We start from the raw sequence: 17,898 nt of genomic DNA on the forward strand, positions 1-17,898 counted from the left end.
ATTGTTTCATGCTGACTTATAATAATGTGATAATGGTAATAAGTAATGTGTGTTACTTATGACTTATAATAAGTTGTATGTGTTGAGATGAGTAACTGCGTTAAAAAACAATAAGCAAGAAACAGAGGACGTGTTGTGAAAAGGAAAAACATCACAAGAGTGAAAGACTGAAGAAGGTGCTCTCAAATTGCGTGACAGGAGTGAGGAGGGAGGGGATATTTTCCATCATTCTGTACAAAAATGTCAGTAAAGAGAAAACAGCAATCGTAACATGCAGGAAAGAATCCAAACCCAGACATAGCTGACAGTCATACTCCACAGATCATAATTAAGATATATATTCATGGGTTATATAAAGACCTGAAGTGATTTAAGAGAGGGTGAGAGAGCACAAATGATGAGAAATGATGCACCGATGCAGTCCCTGCAACATTACACCTTAAAGAATACACCATGGTCAAAATACACAATTACTGACAACAGTAATTGAAGCTGGATGGTTGGATGCCAACTGAAAGGCCTTTGGAAAAAGAAAAGAAAATTAAAGTCAGGGTTAAAGACAGAGCAGGAAGAGAGACAAAATAAACATAAGGACCAGTGTATATACAGTATGAGATCTTCTCTGTCTGCAATATCAGAAAACAATCTGGAGAAAGAAAAGGGGTCATGGTGGTTAAAATAGTTGAGAAATTGCTTGTGGGTTTTCGACAGCAGCCAAAAGGAAGTAACTCATTTCTATAATATTACAGGACCTTCATTTTTTGTAGATATGTGTGTGTGTGTATGTGCACATTTTCCTGGAGTAAATCTGTTTCTCCTGCTAGAGGAGAAGGATGCACCTTCCATTAGGAAGAGCTATTGTCCTCAGGGAGGCCCTTGCTCAGAATTCCTTCCGTGGAAACACATCATAAATATCGGCAAGTGTTTCCTTTGGCTCTGATGGAAGATAATAGTCCCCATGTAATCAATGCTCGTGTAATAGTTCGTTTTCTCTTCTTTTGTTTTAAAAAAATTAACATGGTTCACTACAAAAACAATCCTTATTAATCAGTATTTTTGTCTTGCTGTCTGGTAAAATATCTAAGTATCCCTCGAATATCTAAACATATACAGTAACATAAAATTGCATAAGATATGCAGATAGAAACTATTTGTAACTATTACTATTATTATTTGTTTATGAAAAAAAAAATATTTACTTGAAAAGCAAAATCATATCAAAAGCATAAGATATGCAGATAGTAAATATATATTTTTATATTATTATTATTATCATTATGATAATATTTAGATGTTTTAACTGGAAAAGAAGTCAAATAAAAGAAAATGATTTTAATTTTGTAATTAACCGTGTTTTTTTGTGAATTATTCATTTCAAACTGTCACATCAAACAATTTAAATGCCAGAGAGTCATTGTCTTCCATATGTTCCTTTATCAAATTTGCAGGCATGAAATGATATTGATATATTAACATGGTAACTGTGTGCAGTGTATGAGTACATTGCAGTGAAACTGACCTTTGAGCATCAGAATCAAGATAGGGCAGATCATACATATAGAAGAAATCTGGCCAAGTTCTTTTTGGTTTTAGAGTTGAGCATTAGCTCATGCAGTAGCACTGAAAGGTTTATACTTTTTTTTTAAAGGGGTCATATAATGCCATTTTTGTACAAGCTAATATGATTCTTTAGGGTCTAAATTAAAAGTTTGTAATATACTTTAATTAAAAATTCTCATTAGTATTGTAAGAAAACACTAATTTTACCTGGTCAAAAACAGCTCTGTTTTCAGCACGCCGTTTAAGTGCATGTGTCTTTAAATGATAATGAGCTTTGCTCACCCCGCCCCTCTGTTCTGTGCGTACACCGTTTTTAATAATAACACAATTACCATAACGCGTTGTTCATAAACGTGGGATTATGAATTATATTGAGAACGTCGTACATAGAAAACATGCCATAATGTCCCCTTAGTGTAAATAGCCGCATTCATCGCGAAGCGTGCAGCAAGCGATTTGCAAAGATTAATATAAATATTACTATAAAGGTTAATAAAACTTTACACTCACTTCTATAAAGGGAACCTTCTGGAGGTGCAGCAGGAACACGAATAGTTGGTACTGATCCTTTTTTCAGGAGCAGCTTCTTAGCAAAACCAGCTTTATACTGACCTCGTTTGTAAAGCAGTCTGGTGTGGGAAATGATTCGTGCAAACATGAAAGCATTGACGTTGATCGTGGGGAATATTCCCTTCGAAAACAAAACTCAGTCACTGCGTCTTCAGCGGTTCGGATTTAGGAACATCAAAATGACTGCTGTGTTCCTTATTACACCCAAGAACAGAACACCAAAATCGCTTTGACGCCATTCTGCTCAAAGACAGTGCTCCAGCGTATCAACAATGACCGCGCCGGTCCGCGCGGACTATGATTGACAGCTCGCTCACGAGCGAGGGTGGGTCTGTGTTGAAACGCTGCTGTCAATCAACAATCGTGGGAGGGGCGTCGATTTTGTGACGTCACAAAATCAAACGGCTTGATTTGAGATGGGGGAAAACATATAAGAAGATTAAAAAAAAAAACACTGGATGGATTTTTATCATTTTATGATGGTTGTGTACAGGCACTGCCAACACACATTTCAGTACAATCAACTTGTAAAAGTGCATGTACCATTATATGACCCCTTTAAATGCTAATGAAGCAGCATGTGATGAGTTACTTCCAATCAGAATGTCTGACTGATCAAGTGTTTCAAATGAGGTGAGCTTACCTGTATGAGGCTGGCTGCTGGGTTTCTCCTCTTTTCAAAGTGCTTCTGTCTGTGCTGCTCTTGGACCTTTAGAGCAAAGCCAGAGCCAAGAATACCCTACACCCACATCCACCCACAGAAAGAAAACAAACGTCACCTATTACTAAGGTTCAATCCGCTGATTTGGACTAAGAGAGACTGCGAGTGTGCAGCACACATTTGTGAGCCGAGAATTACAGAACAATTGACGAAAGTGAGTCAGACAGGCCGCTGAGGGGCTTTACAGGCACACACACTGTGCGTTCTCAAACACATCATAAAAATCATCACAGTACAAACAGCCTGCCTGGGCTCACAAAAATGCTATTAGTGATTTCAAATTTTCTCCTAAAAGACCACAAATCCCCTATCGCTCATAAGTGAGATCACTTAAAGAGTCAGGATAAGAAAGGTCTCATGAAATAACACCTAACCTAATGCTTAACCTCAGAACAATTTAATCGCTTGCTTGTTAATTTATTTATTTATTTTTTAAAGGAACAGCTCATCCAAAAATGAAAATTCTTTTGAAACCCACATGACTATTTCTTTCTGTGGAACACAAAACGAGCTCTTTATATCCGAAAGAAAGCGAATAGTGACCAGGTTTTCAGATTTTTTTTGTGAACAACGTCTTAAAGTAGGCACGAAAATTGTGTTTTCTTCCCTACTGTGTCATATATTCCAGAGTGAATTGACTTTTCAAACGAGAAGAAATGTAGAGAGGGACTTGATTTTGTCCATCAAGAATTGATCAGATTGTTGTTTGCTAATTCCTGCAATGTTTATGTAAGTGACGGGTAGCTGGAGGGGAAGGATTACGTTTACGGGTGGTCCTTGAGATATGTGCTCGCCGGAGACTGCTGCGCCCTGAAGTACACGAGGTGTCAGAGTTGGCAGAACGGTCCCCTGCCGGAATATAAGGATTATATTCAACCCTTGTGCCAGTGCATGTTATCAAAGAAGAGATGTCATTGGGGTCGTTAAAGCTAGGGTAGGCAATGTTACATTACAGCTCTTTAAGTTGTTTGCTTTCATTATTGTTGTTATGTACACACTAAGTTATTATATGACTTTAAAAGACTTGGGGCCCTATCTTACACCCGGCGCAATGCAGTGCCAAGCGCGACGCAAGTGTCTTTTGCTCGTTTCAGTCCGACACAGTTATAATTTTCACATCCTGCGCCATGTTGTTTAAATAGCAAATGCATTTGAACGCCCATTTGTGCGCCCATCGGCGTGCTGGTCTGAAAACGAGGTGTGTTCTGGCACATTGCTGGTGCGTTGCTAATTTGAGGCAACAGAAATAGACAGTGCTCATTAAATAACCAAAAAAATATCGCAATATTTTTTTGGTTATTTAATGAGCGCGTTAGTAATGTGCGCCTATAGGCAGGTCCAAAACGCGCATTCACTCTGCTTATTAAACACACAGGGACGCACAGCAGCACACAAACATGCCAAATATTTAAAATAAAAGGATTACAATATAAAAGATTATTATTGTGTACATAAAGATATGGTGGAATCCGGCTTGTGCCATAGATGGTCTGCTTGCGCACTTTTACCTCGCGCACGAGCAGTTCTGTTTGTGATCTGGAGACGTGTTTGGTCTTTCCACTATCAAATTCCGTCATGTAAATAGCGAATCTGCAATGGCACAAGCACAACTGGCATTTAAAGGGAATGGGAAATGAGACTCTGATTGGTTTAACGCATGTAAATCCCAAAACACACCCATTACTCATTATGAGAATAGGGACAACCCTTTTAGACCATGCGCCTGGCGCGCCTACCATTTTTCCCGTCGTTAAACTAGAAAAAGTGGATTCGGACATGTCCTAAGTGAACTTGCGCTGTGCGGTTTAGACCATGCTATTAGATCGTTAAAATAGGGCCCTTGAAGTCATGACATTAAAGTCATACTTCCATAATGTTTTTTGACATTGGCTTTTTATATGGAAGAAAGCAATGTTTTGTGTTTCATAAAAGCAAATCAATTGGGTTTTTGAAGAACATAAATGTAAATGACGTCAGAATTTTCATTTTTGAATATACACTATACTTTTCATTTCTATTTTTATACACCCATTGTAATATAAAGCACTGTTTTTCAGAATACACTCGCGCTGCGTCGATTGACGCTAAGGGAACGCTTCACCTGATGACGTATTGAAGCACATGTAAAATCAGTCCAATGGTGTGACGGAACTTCAGAGGCAGGTGACGTCATGAACCAGGAAACTATAAAGCCTGCCTAAAACAGAGTGTCTTCTGTGTCTTCAGTAGTGCTCATTGTGAAACTGTCCTTGTCATATTTGGTGTTGTTTTGTCTTTATATCTAATATATATATATATATATATATATATATATATATATATATATATATATATATATATATATATATATATATAAGTCATGACAAGCAAGCAGCAGTTCAGGATGTGTACACATATTCTTTGTGTAGCTTGTTTGGGTGAGGAGCATGCACAGTCAGCACTCGGGGTGCTGGCTGTGAGCACTGTGATGTGCTTCCAATGCGGACACTCCGATCCCGCCTGCCGTTCTTTAGCGAGGACACTCAGGCTTGCATTCCCCATGGCTCTGGTCCCGCTGCTGCCGAGGCACAGTGGCGATCCCAGACATGGGGTTCGCAAATGGATCTATCAGCGGGGTTAGAGACAGCCTTATATCTGCCTTCACCTGATAGAACCAGTTCCTTCTCTCAGTGTTTGGAAGCACGCGCTGCGGTTCCTTCCACCCCGATTGAGGTACAGACACTGTAACTATCTAGTTCTGAGGAGGAGTCACTGAGAAGCATCTGTGGCTCAATCTGAATAATATCAAAGAAAAGGACAAGAATTTTCTTATGGATGCACCCGTCACCTTCTGGCTTCGAGTCGTCGAGAGGTTCCAGGAGGCAGTCAAGCAGGCAGCTGCTTTCCAGAAGCTTCTCCCCCGTCGCTCTCATGTCTCCGGGGCTGCTGGATCCGCCCCAAACTTCAAAAGCCAGCTCTTCACACCGTGCCACCCAGAAGCAGAGTGTTGCCTCCCGTGCTCCCCCCACAGAAAGGCTGGGGACAGGGAGGGCGCTCTCACCCGCAGTCTTCGAAGGGAAAGACGGATCTGAGGACCGTCATTATCTCTAAGAAGGCTGCGGGAAAGAGGTCCTGACGACCGAGGGCTCAGGCCAGTGAGGGCAGTCCCCCCCGAAACGGAACAGTCAACACCACAGCGGTCTCCAGCGAGCACATATCTCAAGGACCACCCGGAAACGTAGTGGCCTTGGGATGCCCGCCCCCTCCGAGGAGGGCTCCAGAGCAGTCAGTTCGGTCGTTCACTGCCGGTTCGTCGTTACAGGGCGTCGGGCTGATTGCACAACAAAATCCAGAAGCCAGTCTCGAGAGGCTGGTACCACTAGTAGAATTTTTGGCAGCGTGGAAGCTACTGCCAAATGTTTCTCGTTGGGTCCTACAGACCATAGAAAAAGGGTATCAAATAGAGTTCGGGTCTCGCCCACCCAGGTTTATGGGGGTCCTATCCTCCGTGGTGGGTCCTGAGCAGGTTCTGGTAATGGAACAAGAAGTGGAAACCCTGTTGGAGAAAGGGACAATAGAATATGTACCTCACTCCAACAGGGAAAACGGGTTCTACAGCCGGTATTTCATAGTTCCAAAGAAGGATGGTGGGTTGCGTCCCATTTTGGATCTTCAAGTGCTAAACAAGTCTGTCATGCAACTATAGTTCAAAATGTTAACACTGAGACAAATCGTGCCACAGATCAGATCTTAGGACTGGTTTGTCATAATAGATCTCAAGGATGCGTACTTCCATGTGTCCATCCTTCCATATCACAGGAAGTTCCTCAAGTTCATGAGGTTCGATTGCGGCAGCAAAGCTTACCAATATCGAGTTCTTATGTTCGGCCTAGCACTATCACCCCGCACTTTCATGAAATGCGTAAATGCAGCTCTGGTGCCTCTGTGCCTGCAGGGTATTCACATCATGAACTACATCGACGATTGGTTGATTCTGGCTCAGTCGCATCAGTTGGCAGTTCGGCATCGAGATGTCGTTCTCTCCCACATGAAAGAGTTGGGGTTACGGTTAAACGCCAAAAAGTGTGTGCTTTCTCCGCTACAGAGGACCACTTCTCTAGGCGTGGTGTGGGACTCAATGTTGATGCAGGCACGCCTGTCACCGGCACGCATAGAGTCTATCCTTTCAGCTGTGAAAAGAATAAAGCTAGGCCAGTCACTCACTGTCAAACAGTTTCAGACGCTGTTGGGTCTAATGGCAGCAGTGTCCAACATGATACCTTTTTGACTGTTGTACATGAGACCCCTGCAGTGGTGGCTCAGGACCAAAGGGTTTTCCCCGGGGGTCAACCCCTTTCGCATGATCAGGGTTATGCGGCGATGCTTACATGCCCTGGTTATGTTGAAAAAACCTTGGTTCCTGTCCCAGGGTCCCGTGTTGGGAGCTTCTTGTCGTCGCAAGATGCTAACGACAGATGCCTCTCTCACAGGTTGGGGAGCGATCCTAGAAGGATGCTCGACTCGGGGTCTGTAGAGGGACCACCATCTCTCATCCAGAACTGTGGAACCTGTGGGCTTGGCCTCTGAGAGGGCCTAGCTCATAGGGACAGGTTTCTCTGGTTGTAGAGACCATTCTACATTCCAGAGTTCCCTCCACGAGGAAACTTTATGCCTTGAAGTGGACTTTTTTCACTTCATGGTGTAATGACCGTCAGTTGGACCCAGTTAACTGCCAGGTTGGTACAGTGCTGGAGTTCCTGCAGGAGCGGTTCACTGCAGGTCTATCTCTGTCCACTTTGAAGGTTTATGTGGCGGCCATAGGTGCTTACCACATTCCTTTGGGTGGAATGTCTTTGGGTAAAGATCCGTTGGTATCTCGGTACTTTGAAGCTGAGGCCGGCAGCTCGTACCAGGGTGCCGACATGGGATCTGGCCATTGTCTTTCAAGGCCTTTCCCTGGCTCCCTTCGAGCCACTGGAGGAGGTTCCGGCTAAGTTCCTGACCCTAAAAGCTTTGTTCCTCCTCGCTATCAAGTCTCTTAAAAGGATTTGCAAGTACTGTCCGTGCTTGGAATTTGCACCTGGCATGGTTAAAGTGTTCATTCATCCTAGACCAGCTTATGTTCCAAAGGTCCCCACTAATGTAGCCAGGATTTATCATGCTGCAGGCCTTTTGTCCTCCTCCCTTCCAGAACTCGGACTAGGAAAATAATAATTTGCTATGGCCAGTCAGGGCGCTAGATGCCTATGTCCACAGAGCTGCCCAGTGGCGTAAATCTGAACAGTTGTTCGTATGTTTTGGGCCCCCTAACAAAGGGTTCCCTGCATCTAAGCAGAGAACGAGCAAGTGGGTGGTTGAGGCTATCTAACTTGCTTATGAATCGGTCAGACAGCCTTCACCTATAGCTGTCCGTTCCCATTCTACTAGGAGTATGGTGGCCTCCAAGGCCGTTATAACAGGAGTTGCTCTCCAAGATGTTTGTGATGCGGCAGGTTGGTCCTCACCACACACATTTGCAAGGTTCTACTCTTTGAACTTGGACTCTACACCCAAGAGGGAACTAGACGCTGCGTCACCTTGCCATTTCTCCTACGTGCCTGTCAGCGACTATTTCAGGGTTTTATGAAGCTAGCGCGGCTCTGTTTTGGGCAGGTTTTATAGTTTCCTGGTTCATGACGTCACCCACCTCTGACGTTCCATCACACCACTGGACTGATTTTAAATGTGCTTCAAGACGTCATCACGCAAAGCGTTCCCTTAGCGTCAATCGACGCATAACCGAGGCATTTTTAGGTTACTCACAGCAGGCAAGGCGAAGAACGAGATGCCCAGCAAGGCAAAACCTGCAGATAGAAGCCGTCCGGTCCAAGTCTGTGGAGTCTTATCCCCATATCCAATGGTGGTGAGAGTGATCTGAAAAAAAAAATTTGTGTTTAAAAGTCTAGGGTCATATTGTTAAGCATAAAATTTTGACTTCCCACAGGCAGACAGCATTGAAATATACGTCTGGTTGCAGGACGGAAGTGTACTTTTAACACTCCACATATCATGTTGGAGATTGCCCCACTGAAAACTGGTGGATTATATTATTGACCGCTGCAGAACTCTGGTCAGGGAGTCAGAGTCATCAGATAGTTTAGTCGTTTATTGCACAAGAGTGACCATATACACATAAGTGTACTTGAGGTAGTTTCTGAAATAAAAAATATAACAGAAATAAATATTCACTGTCTAAAAATTATTCAACAACTTAAGAGACTGCAAACTCAAATATGAACATCTTTGTAAAGTGCACTGATACATGAAATATAAATCGAGAAATATATTAGTATGAGCCTGTAATAACAAACTGCATAATGCAATGAAATTGACAAACACCAAAATGGATTATAGAAATTGGACTGTCTCATTAATACAGGCAGTAATAAATGACAACCAGTGAAAGATATTATCCATGGAGAAGTTCACTTCAAGGTAATAACTAGTAAACATGAACAATACGAGCCGCGATGCTAGCGGGATAATACGCTCGTTAAGCAGGATCAAATTACACTAAGAAAGATCGCTAAACGTCAATTACACCACAAACATGTTCTAATTTAGCACAGTTGGGATACAGTGACAATCTGTTATTAACAATATACATAGAAGGAAAACTTACTTTGTCATAAACTTTCTCTTGCACATAAACACTGCACATGAATGCGTGCACGCGATATGATAGCTCAACTGGAGTAGCTTAGTGAATAGGCAATTACGCTGAGTCCGTGCGTGCTGAGAACACTTCACAACGTTATTTGCGTACAACGCAACTTAAAATATCACACACGTAACCAACTTAATATTTAAAGGGACAGAATTCACAACATATCACCTTCACCCATGTATGAGGAGAAGTAGTAACCTCTCACACTCTGACTCAATCTACATAATGACCAAACATAGATCGAATCCTGACCAAGTTGCATTGGAAAATCAAAGGCCACCAAACATGCACTAAATTCTGTCTGTTATGCCATACTAAACAGCCATAAACACCAAAGCTAAACCAAGCTGTATTCTAAAGTTACGGCCACACAGACGCACGGTATTACATCCATCTTTCAGCAAGAGAAATACTTTGGTGGCTTGTCATAAAAAAAGATCAGTCTAACATCTCGCACTCCTTTCCACACTCATAAGTGAGCGCTTTGGATTTTTGCAGGCAGGGGATACTTAAACAAAGGCCCGGCCAAAGCAAATTCAACACATCCAGTAAAAGTGAGTGATTTGTCAAATGCAAAGAGCACTGCTGCCTTTCACAGCACATTGAGGCAAAGAGTAGGAGTGAGGGAGCTCACACACAAAGCCAGACTCCCGTTCTCCTGTTTTCCTCCTCGGAAGCCTGCCTGTCAGCTCCAGACGCTGGCTTGGGCTCAACCCAGTGTAAATACTGTGTGGCAGCTTAATATTGGCCCACTGCTGGTTTGTCTCTGCATCTGAGCTCTACAGCAGAAGACTATACCCTCAACTGACCTCACAACTCTTTGAAACAGCTCCATTTGTGCTTGGTAGGAGTAGGAAATTACATGCATTGATTTGTTAAGTCAGCTGGTGAGGAACCATGACCAGTCCTGCTGTGTGTACCACAACAACTAAACCCTGTCACGGCCAATGGTTGTAACTCATTTATTGATTAATGCATAAAATACAGTGAGACACTGGCAATGCATATAAATGAGCATCCTAAAACCACACTGTGAGGATGGATTCTATATAGATATTATATAGATATGAAAAAGGTGTCCACTTTTGTGTCCACTTCAAGGAAAATTTGCACAAATACGGTTGAGGAAGAGCTAAAGGATGACATTAAGGCATTTAAAGTAGACTTACCGTACCCCACCAAAGAGCATCGGCGTAGGTGGCAAACTGTTTGTTAAATTCTTTCTCTACCAAGTAGACCAAGAATGAAGAAAAGATCAGCACCAAGAAGCCAATGTACCAGGCGGTCACAAGTTCCTGGAACAAATATCACAATATTAAACATCCAACAAATAGAGAGATATCTACAAACATATGAATATTTCCTGCAGAAACATAATTATTAACCTTCAATTCAATTAGTTTTTAAACATTTCTTGTTTTAAAGAGGTTGCGATCTGTTCAAGTTAAAGGATCAGCTAAATCAGCTGAGCATCAGAATGGGAGACCAGTTTAAACCAGATAATACCAGCATGGCCAGGCTTATACAGTCATTTAAAACTTTTTTTTATATTTCTGGTTTTAAAGAGATTGTCAGCTGGTTAGGTTGGCCAGCTTGTTAACAAGTTAACAAATCAGCTAAAGAAACAGGCAGGAGGACCAGTTTAATCCAGGCTGAATTAGCAAAGACAAGCAAACCAGGTTGGTTTAGGCTGTTTTTTGTTTTGTTTAGTTTTTTTGGTTTGATCAGAGATGTCAGGAAAATGTAAACGCTTAAGCCTGAGAGGAGATAGAAATAAGTAACTCTGCTATTATATCGACCATAATGATTCATTGCGGGGACCCCTAATCTCTCCACTAAATGGCGGGTAACTGAGGACTGAGGAAGCTTGTGGTTTGGCTGCAGCCTGTGGATGGAGTTTCAGTCCAAGCGGTGCTGGAAAGAAAGGTTGATTGTGGGGTCACATGTCTGCCTCGACATGAAAACTCACACGCAATGTCATGACCTGAGCTCATTTACTAATTTTTGCCATCAAATAATATTCAGTATACCTTGCTGTGAGCGTAGACTACAGATCCAAGCAGTTTCCAGGTACCGCCTCGCCTGTCCATACGCACCATGCGCAGGATCTGCAAAAAACGCAGACTGCGAAGTGCAGACGTGGCAAAAATATTGCCCTGGCTACCAGCTGAAACCACTGCGATGGATGCAATGAGCACAATAATGTCTGAAACACAAAAAAGAGAGAGAGAGAAAAGATTCAGTGATAATTTGTACAAGCTTACACCTATAGAACAATATAAATATATTGATAATTGGACTAGGACTAGGACCACCCACCACCCATTTCAAAAGCACCAAAGCCCTTTTACCTATAAACTAAGCTTGCTTTCTCAGTAGCACTCAGATATCAGGGACAGAGATATTACAAAAATTAGGCTGTTTCACTTGTCTGTTATGTTGTTTTCCCTGAGTGGGGCCAAGAGAGAGCAGGGAAGCCACAGCCTAACAGAACAGCATATCTAATGCTCTGCTGCACTCTGAAAAACCTCTCTAGATTAACCAGGGTTAGGGATAATATTGTTCTTTACTCAAATCACCTCCGTCATATTTTCCTTCTGAATGTTACACTTGAGGTTTGACATAAGATTGTTCTTGTGTCACACATTCTGAAAGTGGCCTCCTAAAAGTCTGTTATTTGAAATTTGAATCTCACAATGTTTGAAGGTTGCTACATGGTGAAAATGGAACATTGAGGAACACAAACAGATGGGAATGAAAGCAGCTGTTTAGGGTCCTTGTGAACAATAGCCATTCTAAAATATAGAAAAAAAAAAAAATCATGACCAATAGAGAAACTACGAAAATCATAATCATGGTCATCTGAATCAGGCTTGAATTGTTTTGAAATTGGGGGGTTATGGTAAGGGGCGTGACATTGGCAAAGCTTAGCGCGTGTTCGGGAAATCACAACACACTGGGCCAGCTAACCAATCACAGCACATTTCGAGTTTCGGAAGGAGGGGCTTCATCGAAACAGGAACTACATGGTGCGTTTGAGTCAGTTTTTAACAATCAAGCATGAAAGCATATTCTAGTACACCCCATAAATCAGGTCACTGCCAGAATGTTTCTCAATTAATTAGTTGTTTAAACCTATTTATTTTTTTAACCACTGAAATGTTTTAATAGTTGCTGTGTTGCCATGAAAAAGTGCTGCATGAAGTTGAAGATGAATATATTTATATTAGTGTGCAAAGAGAACAAACAACAGAGGATGTGGTTAATTATCACATAAAGTCAGTGAGCTTCATTAAGGGTCTGTCGGTGTATATAATATGCAAAGAACTTTACACAATTTCTAATGGGACATTAGAAGACAGAGAGGGGAAATTGTTTCCTTTTTCTTTCTGTTTCATAATTCAGAGTTAGCAGAGTGCTGATGGGGTTCTGATGGGACATATTCACACAGGAGCCTAAATTACCCTCATACAACACAATACCACATATACCCCACTAGTGTAATAAATATAAATAGCACTGTTTACTTATTGCCTGTAATCCTTCATTGGCAGTTATTGCTCGTTTTCCTTTAAGAGGGAATTCAAAAAGAACTCTTTCATTATGTATGTTTGAGTCAGTCATCAATTCTGGGCAGAGATGTTATCATTAGCCTATCGAGCATCCGCCAACATCCACACCAATACAGCAGATCCATCACCCTCTACAAACACACATACACGGGTGGAGAGCACACTCACAGAACACGTTTTTTATCTTACCAATGACACAGAATGGTTTTCTAGCAAAGCGCAGTCGTCCTTGCCATCCCCTGTAACGACAGCAGCATCCAGCTGACCAGATGCGAATGATGTACTCCAGACCGAATACAACAATCATCACAAACTCCTGCAAATCAGAAAAAGACCTTTCATGACATCAGATGCACCTCTTAATGGATACAATTAATACAATATGGCAATGGATTAAAACTATCTCACAAAAAATAAGTACAGAATATGCTTATTGTATATATGCTATGGGGACATTCCATAGACATAATGATTTTTACACCTTCTATCCCCTACCCCTAAACCTACCCATCACAGAAAACTTTCTGCATTTTTACATTTTCAAAAAACATCACTATGTATGATTTATAAGCTCTTTACTTCATGGGGATCAAAAAATGTCCCCACAAGGACAAGAATTTTGGATATTGCTAACTTTGTGAGGGCATTTTGTCCCCATAACGTAGGGTTTACCAGGACCATATACAACCTGGTTCACACAGGAGTCTAGCTACTGTAACATAATTGACCTCTCAGCTAATCCATCATTGGCACATTCCTGGTGCCTGCTAATTGCACTGTTAGATAAACCCCAGTTGAGTTCACAGAGGGTTTCACCTGATTAAAACATCTGTCTGCATAGAGTTTATAACACTGCACCTCTCATACAGAAACACCACGCACTTACATTACACTGCAGTGCTCACTGATGCTAAATGCGCATACAATCGGGTGAAAAGTTGAAACTTACAAGCTTTTGGAACACCTGGCACTGATTCTTGAGTACTGGGAAACAAAGCAAGCAAGCGAACAAAACAAAACAAATAAACTAAGAAATAAGAAAGAAAAAGTAACAAACAAACAAAGAAATAATGCAGTCAAGCTTGGAAGATGAAGTCTGGCTTTGATAGTGCCTGATTTATTTTTAAATATCAAATGGGGTTGACAAATACTAACCTTAAAAAATATGTATACTGTATTTAGTAGTTTCTTTAACTACTAAACTGTAGTCCATTACTGAATACAAATTGCATGATTAAAATTGTAGTTAGAAACATAATTTCACAGGAAATATAATCTGATTACTTTTTGATTACTTTTAGATTACTTTCGACCTAACTGGTTTATAACATTGATTTAAATAGTATAATCTTGTAAGAAAAATTCAATTTTCCATTCCATTTTTTTGTTATCACCAACATGAAGTGCACTAAACATTATATTACATCAGGGTTTCCCCAAGTAGGGTTTACATATATATAAACTGTGCAGCCTCTCAATTTTTCACCTGGGTAGTGGTCAGTCTGTGTGTGCAATTCCACAAAACTTTTGATAAAAGGACAATTAAAAAGATAAAGAAGAATTAGGGAAAATCAATAAATTCTGAATTATTTACTATTATTCTGTATTCTGATTATAAGTATTTAAAAAATATATATAATCTAATTACAAGTATTTCATTTTTGAAATCTGATCACGGTTACTATAAATTATTACCCAGCATTGTTAATATATATATATATATATATATATTGATCTACATAAAATCCTGAATTTAGAATTTAGTTTTGGGGTTAGTGGTTCATAATATAGTCCTATAATTTTAAGATCCCAAAGAGAAAACCAAATAAAACTAGGTGTAAAGAATCTTCTCTGATGGATCTGAAGGATGTTGCTATTTTATAAACTAACAGAGCAAATTTTATTTTGCTTTAGTTCTTCTCAAGAATCAGTGCTGGATATAAAGTACTTTGCATCTTGAATATTCATAATGTTTATGTCTAAATATCAAGTACTCTTTGCAGCTGTTGAAAGACAAATGAACCTTTTCACAGGCCATATTTCACGTTTGCCCCATCTCTAAGGGGCAAGAGGCCTGGGATAGGCTTTAAACTGTCCTGTCTTGATCCACTGTGACAGCCGGGCTGAGCTTCCCACGGCTTGACACAACACTGTTTGTTTATCCTGAGTACTATCTGATACGGAGGCTGTGTAGGTCCTGCTTTCCCACCAGTGGGGTACACGCCATCCTCTCCTGCTTTCATTTCAGGTCAGCTCAGAGTCTATGAATGTCTCTCAATACAGACTCTTTAACTGAAACAGGAACACCTTGGCCCAAATCCACCAAGAGTCCAATGGGACGGAGGTGCTCAATCACTAAAAGCACCATGCTGCTTTCTGTTGTCACCTGAGAGGATCCCATCAGCCAGCAAAACATCTCAGTGAAATGATGAAACTAATCCGAGTGATCGTCTTTTAAGGTGAGGTCCTGAACAAAGTTTTTAAAGGGATCTTGGAACACCATATTAGAGCAAGACATTTGACACCTTGTTTTAAGAGTAGTGATCCCAACACAATAGTTTTCCTCTGTAAAGTTATCATTATAGTTGTAGTAAGTGGACTCCCCTATTCTCATAGAATTAGAACGATTATATATACTTTCTATTTTAATATATTTTAAAATGTTTTTTTTTTCTTTTTTTCTGTGATGACAAAGCCATGAAAATTCAGCAGACATTATGTTTGGTGCTCAAGAAACTGTTCTTATTATTAATGTTGAAAACTGCTGAAATGTGCTGCTTAACATTTTTGGGAAACCAGAATACTTTTTCCAAAAATTTTAAATGAAAGCTCAAATAAGCAGCTTTTATTTCAAATTAAAATCATTTGAAACAATGTAAACGGTTTAACTGTCATTTTCGACCAATTGAATATGTCCCTGCGGAATAAAAGTATTCATTTCTTCCAAAAAATGTAATTGTACTGACCTCACACTGAATTTTAGTTCCTGCTGACATCACTATGGCCATGTAGGATAATCTTAACAAATAGCCAAAGCTATGTATCAACAGTTTAAGCAAACTTTCTTTCCCATACAATCAACTCCTTTTTTTGCATTTAATCATGTTTTACTCTGAAATACATCATTACAGAAATAAATGGGTAAACAGCAATTCATGTTGAGTGTTTCAGGTGTGTACTTTGGCTGTGCATACAGTACAGTAGGCTTGTGTGCGTCTCACCAGTATAAGGAGACAGTGATTGGAGAGGTCCATATGAGTAGGGATGGTGGAGAACACAGAGAGAACCAGACAGCCAAACACCAAAGTGAACCTGCCAGTGAACAAAAGAGGAAAAACATTAGTAACTGTATCCTGTTCTGTGTGACTTCACCTGAGCAACTGCGAGCTGAAACTAAAGGTTTCATTGTTCTGGAGTGAAAGCACCTTAACAAATCCTCAAGATGGACCCCATTAAAGAACATTACAGAATCTGAGAGCTTTCAGAGTGGCATTAGATCGTAAACAAATCCGGTGGTGCTTTTCTACAGACCTGATGACATGGTGCGCATACAAATCATCACTTTCAGCATCATTGAAGGTGCAGAGTTTTGCTAATGATGGATGTGTGTCTTGTATAACTAGTATGTCACATCGCACACCCTCTGACTCTCTGCTATTGTCTGAGAGCTATTTACAGGAACATACAGTACAGTACACTTTCTCCTGCTACCTCTCTATCTGCCCTGTTTCCTCTCTCTCTCTTTTGTTCTCACCCTGTATAAACAGGCTATTAAGAACATTGGCCTGAGGTGGTTGAGAACAGAGATGGACTCTTCATCTTCAGAAGCATGCAGCTGTGCGAGACGTGCAGCCGTATGCGGTTATGTGCTGTCTGAGTGAACTAGCAGACATCACCATGTCTTCCAGCGAATGCTGTTCTTATGTTTCCTGTAAATACGATGTGTCTGGGAGACTTTTTTTTTTTTTTTTTTTTTCACATCCAACACTGTCTTCTGTATTTCACCTTTCATCTCCACCTTACTCTTATTTGAAAGGGACCATATTCTATAAGTTTGTAAATTATTATTTCCAATACAATTTTCCACCCTCTCTCTGAACCTTAGGCCTGTTTTACCAGTGAAAGCAGCTTCTTAGCAGCTATACTGTATACCAACATTAACTGTTAATTGTCAATTTGAACATAAGCAATGTGGTGCTGCATAGCACAATAGTAGATTTAAAAGTTTCAACGTGAAGCCTTTTGCCATATTTGCTCTCTGTATTCATAGTCTTTCAATAAATAACATTTTATATAATGCAACATACTCCAGTAGGTCTGCATGCAGGGTAGGCACCAGCGGAGCACTTAAAAGGGGGCTTCTGGAGCAACTAAAGGGGGCGATGATGTAACACAAAATATGCCCAGCTAGAAAAACATATGTGGCCCATTTACGTATTTGTCAGACCGTAAACAAACCTGTCTCGCTACAAAAACTATGAAACTAAAAGCTACTGAACAAATACAGATGGCAGTGCACTGAATAATAATACTACATAAAACAAAAAGGAAAATTGCCCAGGCCAATATATTCGAAAATTCGACTCATCGAGATCCAAATAAACACGTTTTAAACCACCAGATATAAATATGTCTTAGATACACAATTTCAGCAGTTTTACCATGCATACAGACAAGTTACCATGATAACCTTCAAAAACTTTTTTTCATGTTGACAATATTTAAACATATTTAAAATATTAAGATATTAACATGCCTAAGACTTTTGCACAGTACTGTGTATATATATA

At 40.5% G+C, this 17,898-nt stretch overlaps 1 protein-coding gene across 7 annotated transcripts in view; it reads right to left on the bottom strand.

The window, feature by feature from the left end:
- The window catches only part of kcnq5a (potassium voltage-gated channel, KQT-like subfamily, member 5a), a 138,678-nt gene that overhangs the window by 19,330 nt on the left and 101,450 nt on the right, over positions 1 to 17,898 (bottom strand). For all 7 annotated transcript variants that reach the window (XM_084392402.1, XM_084392405.1, XM_084392401.1 and 4 more), the window contains 6 exons: positions 16,330 to 16,420; positions 13,298 to 13,424; positions 11,567 to 11,742; positions 10,706 to 10,831; positions 8,633 to 8,743; positions 2,774 to 2,869 (listed from right to left, as the gene is read on the bottom strand). In XM_084392402.1, the coding sequence (XP_084248528.1) occupies positions 2,774 to 2,869; positions 8,633 to 8,743; positions 10,706 to 10,831; positions 11,567 to 11,742; positions 13,298 to 13,424; positions 16,330 to 16,420 (727 nt within the window). The remainder of the gene's footprint in view (positions 1 to 2,773; positions 2,870 to 8,632; positions 8,744 to 10,705; positions 10,832 to 11,566; positions 11,743 to 13,297; positions 13,425 to 16,329; positions 16,421 to 17,898) is intronic.

The sequence above is a fragment of the Rutilus rutilus genome (genome assembly GCF_951802725.1).
Source record: "Rutilus rutilus genome assembly, chromosome: 20".
Lineage (NCBI taxonomy): Eukaryota > Metazoa > Chordata > Actinopteri > Cypriniformes > Leuciscidae > Rutilus > Rutilus rutilus.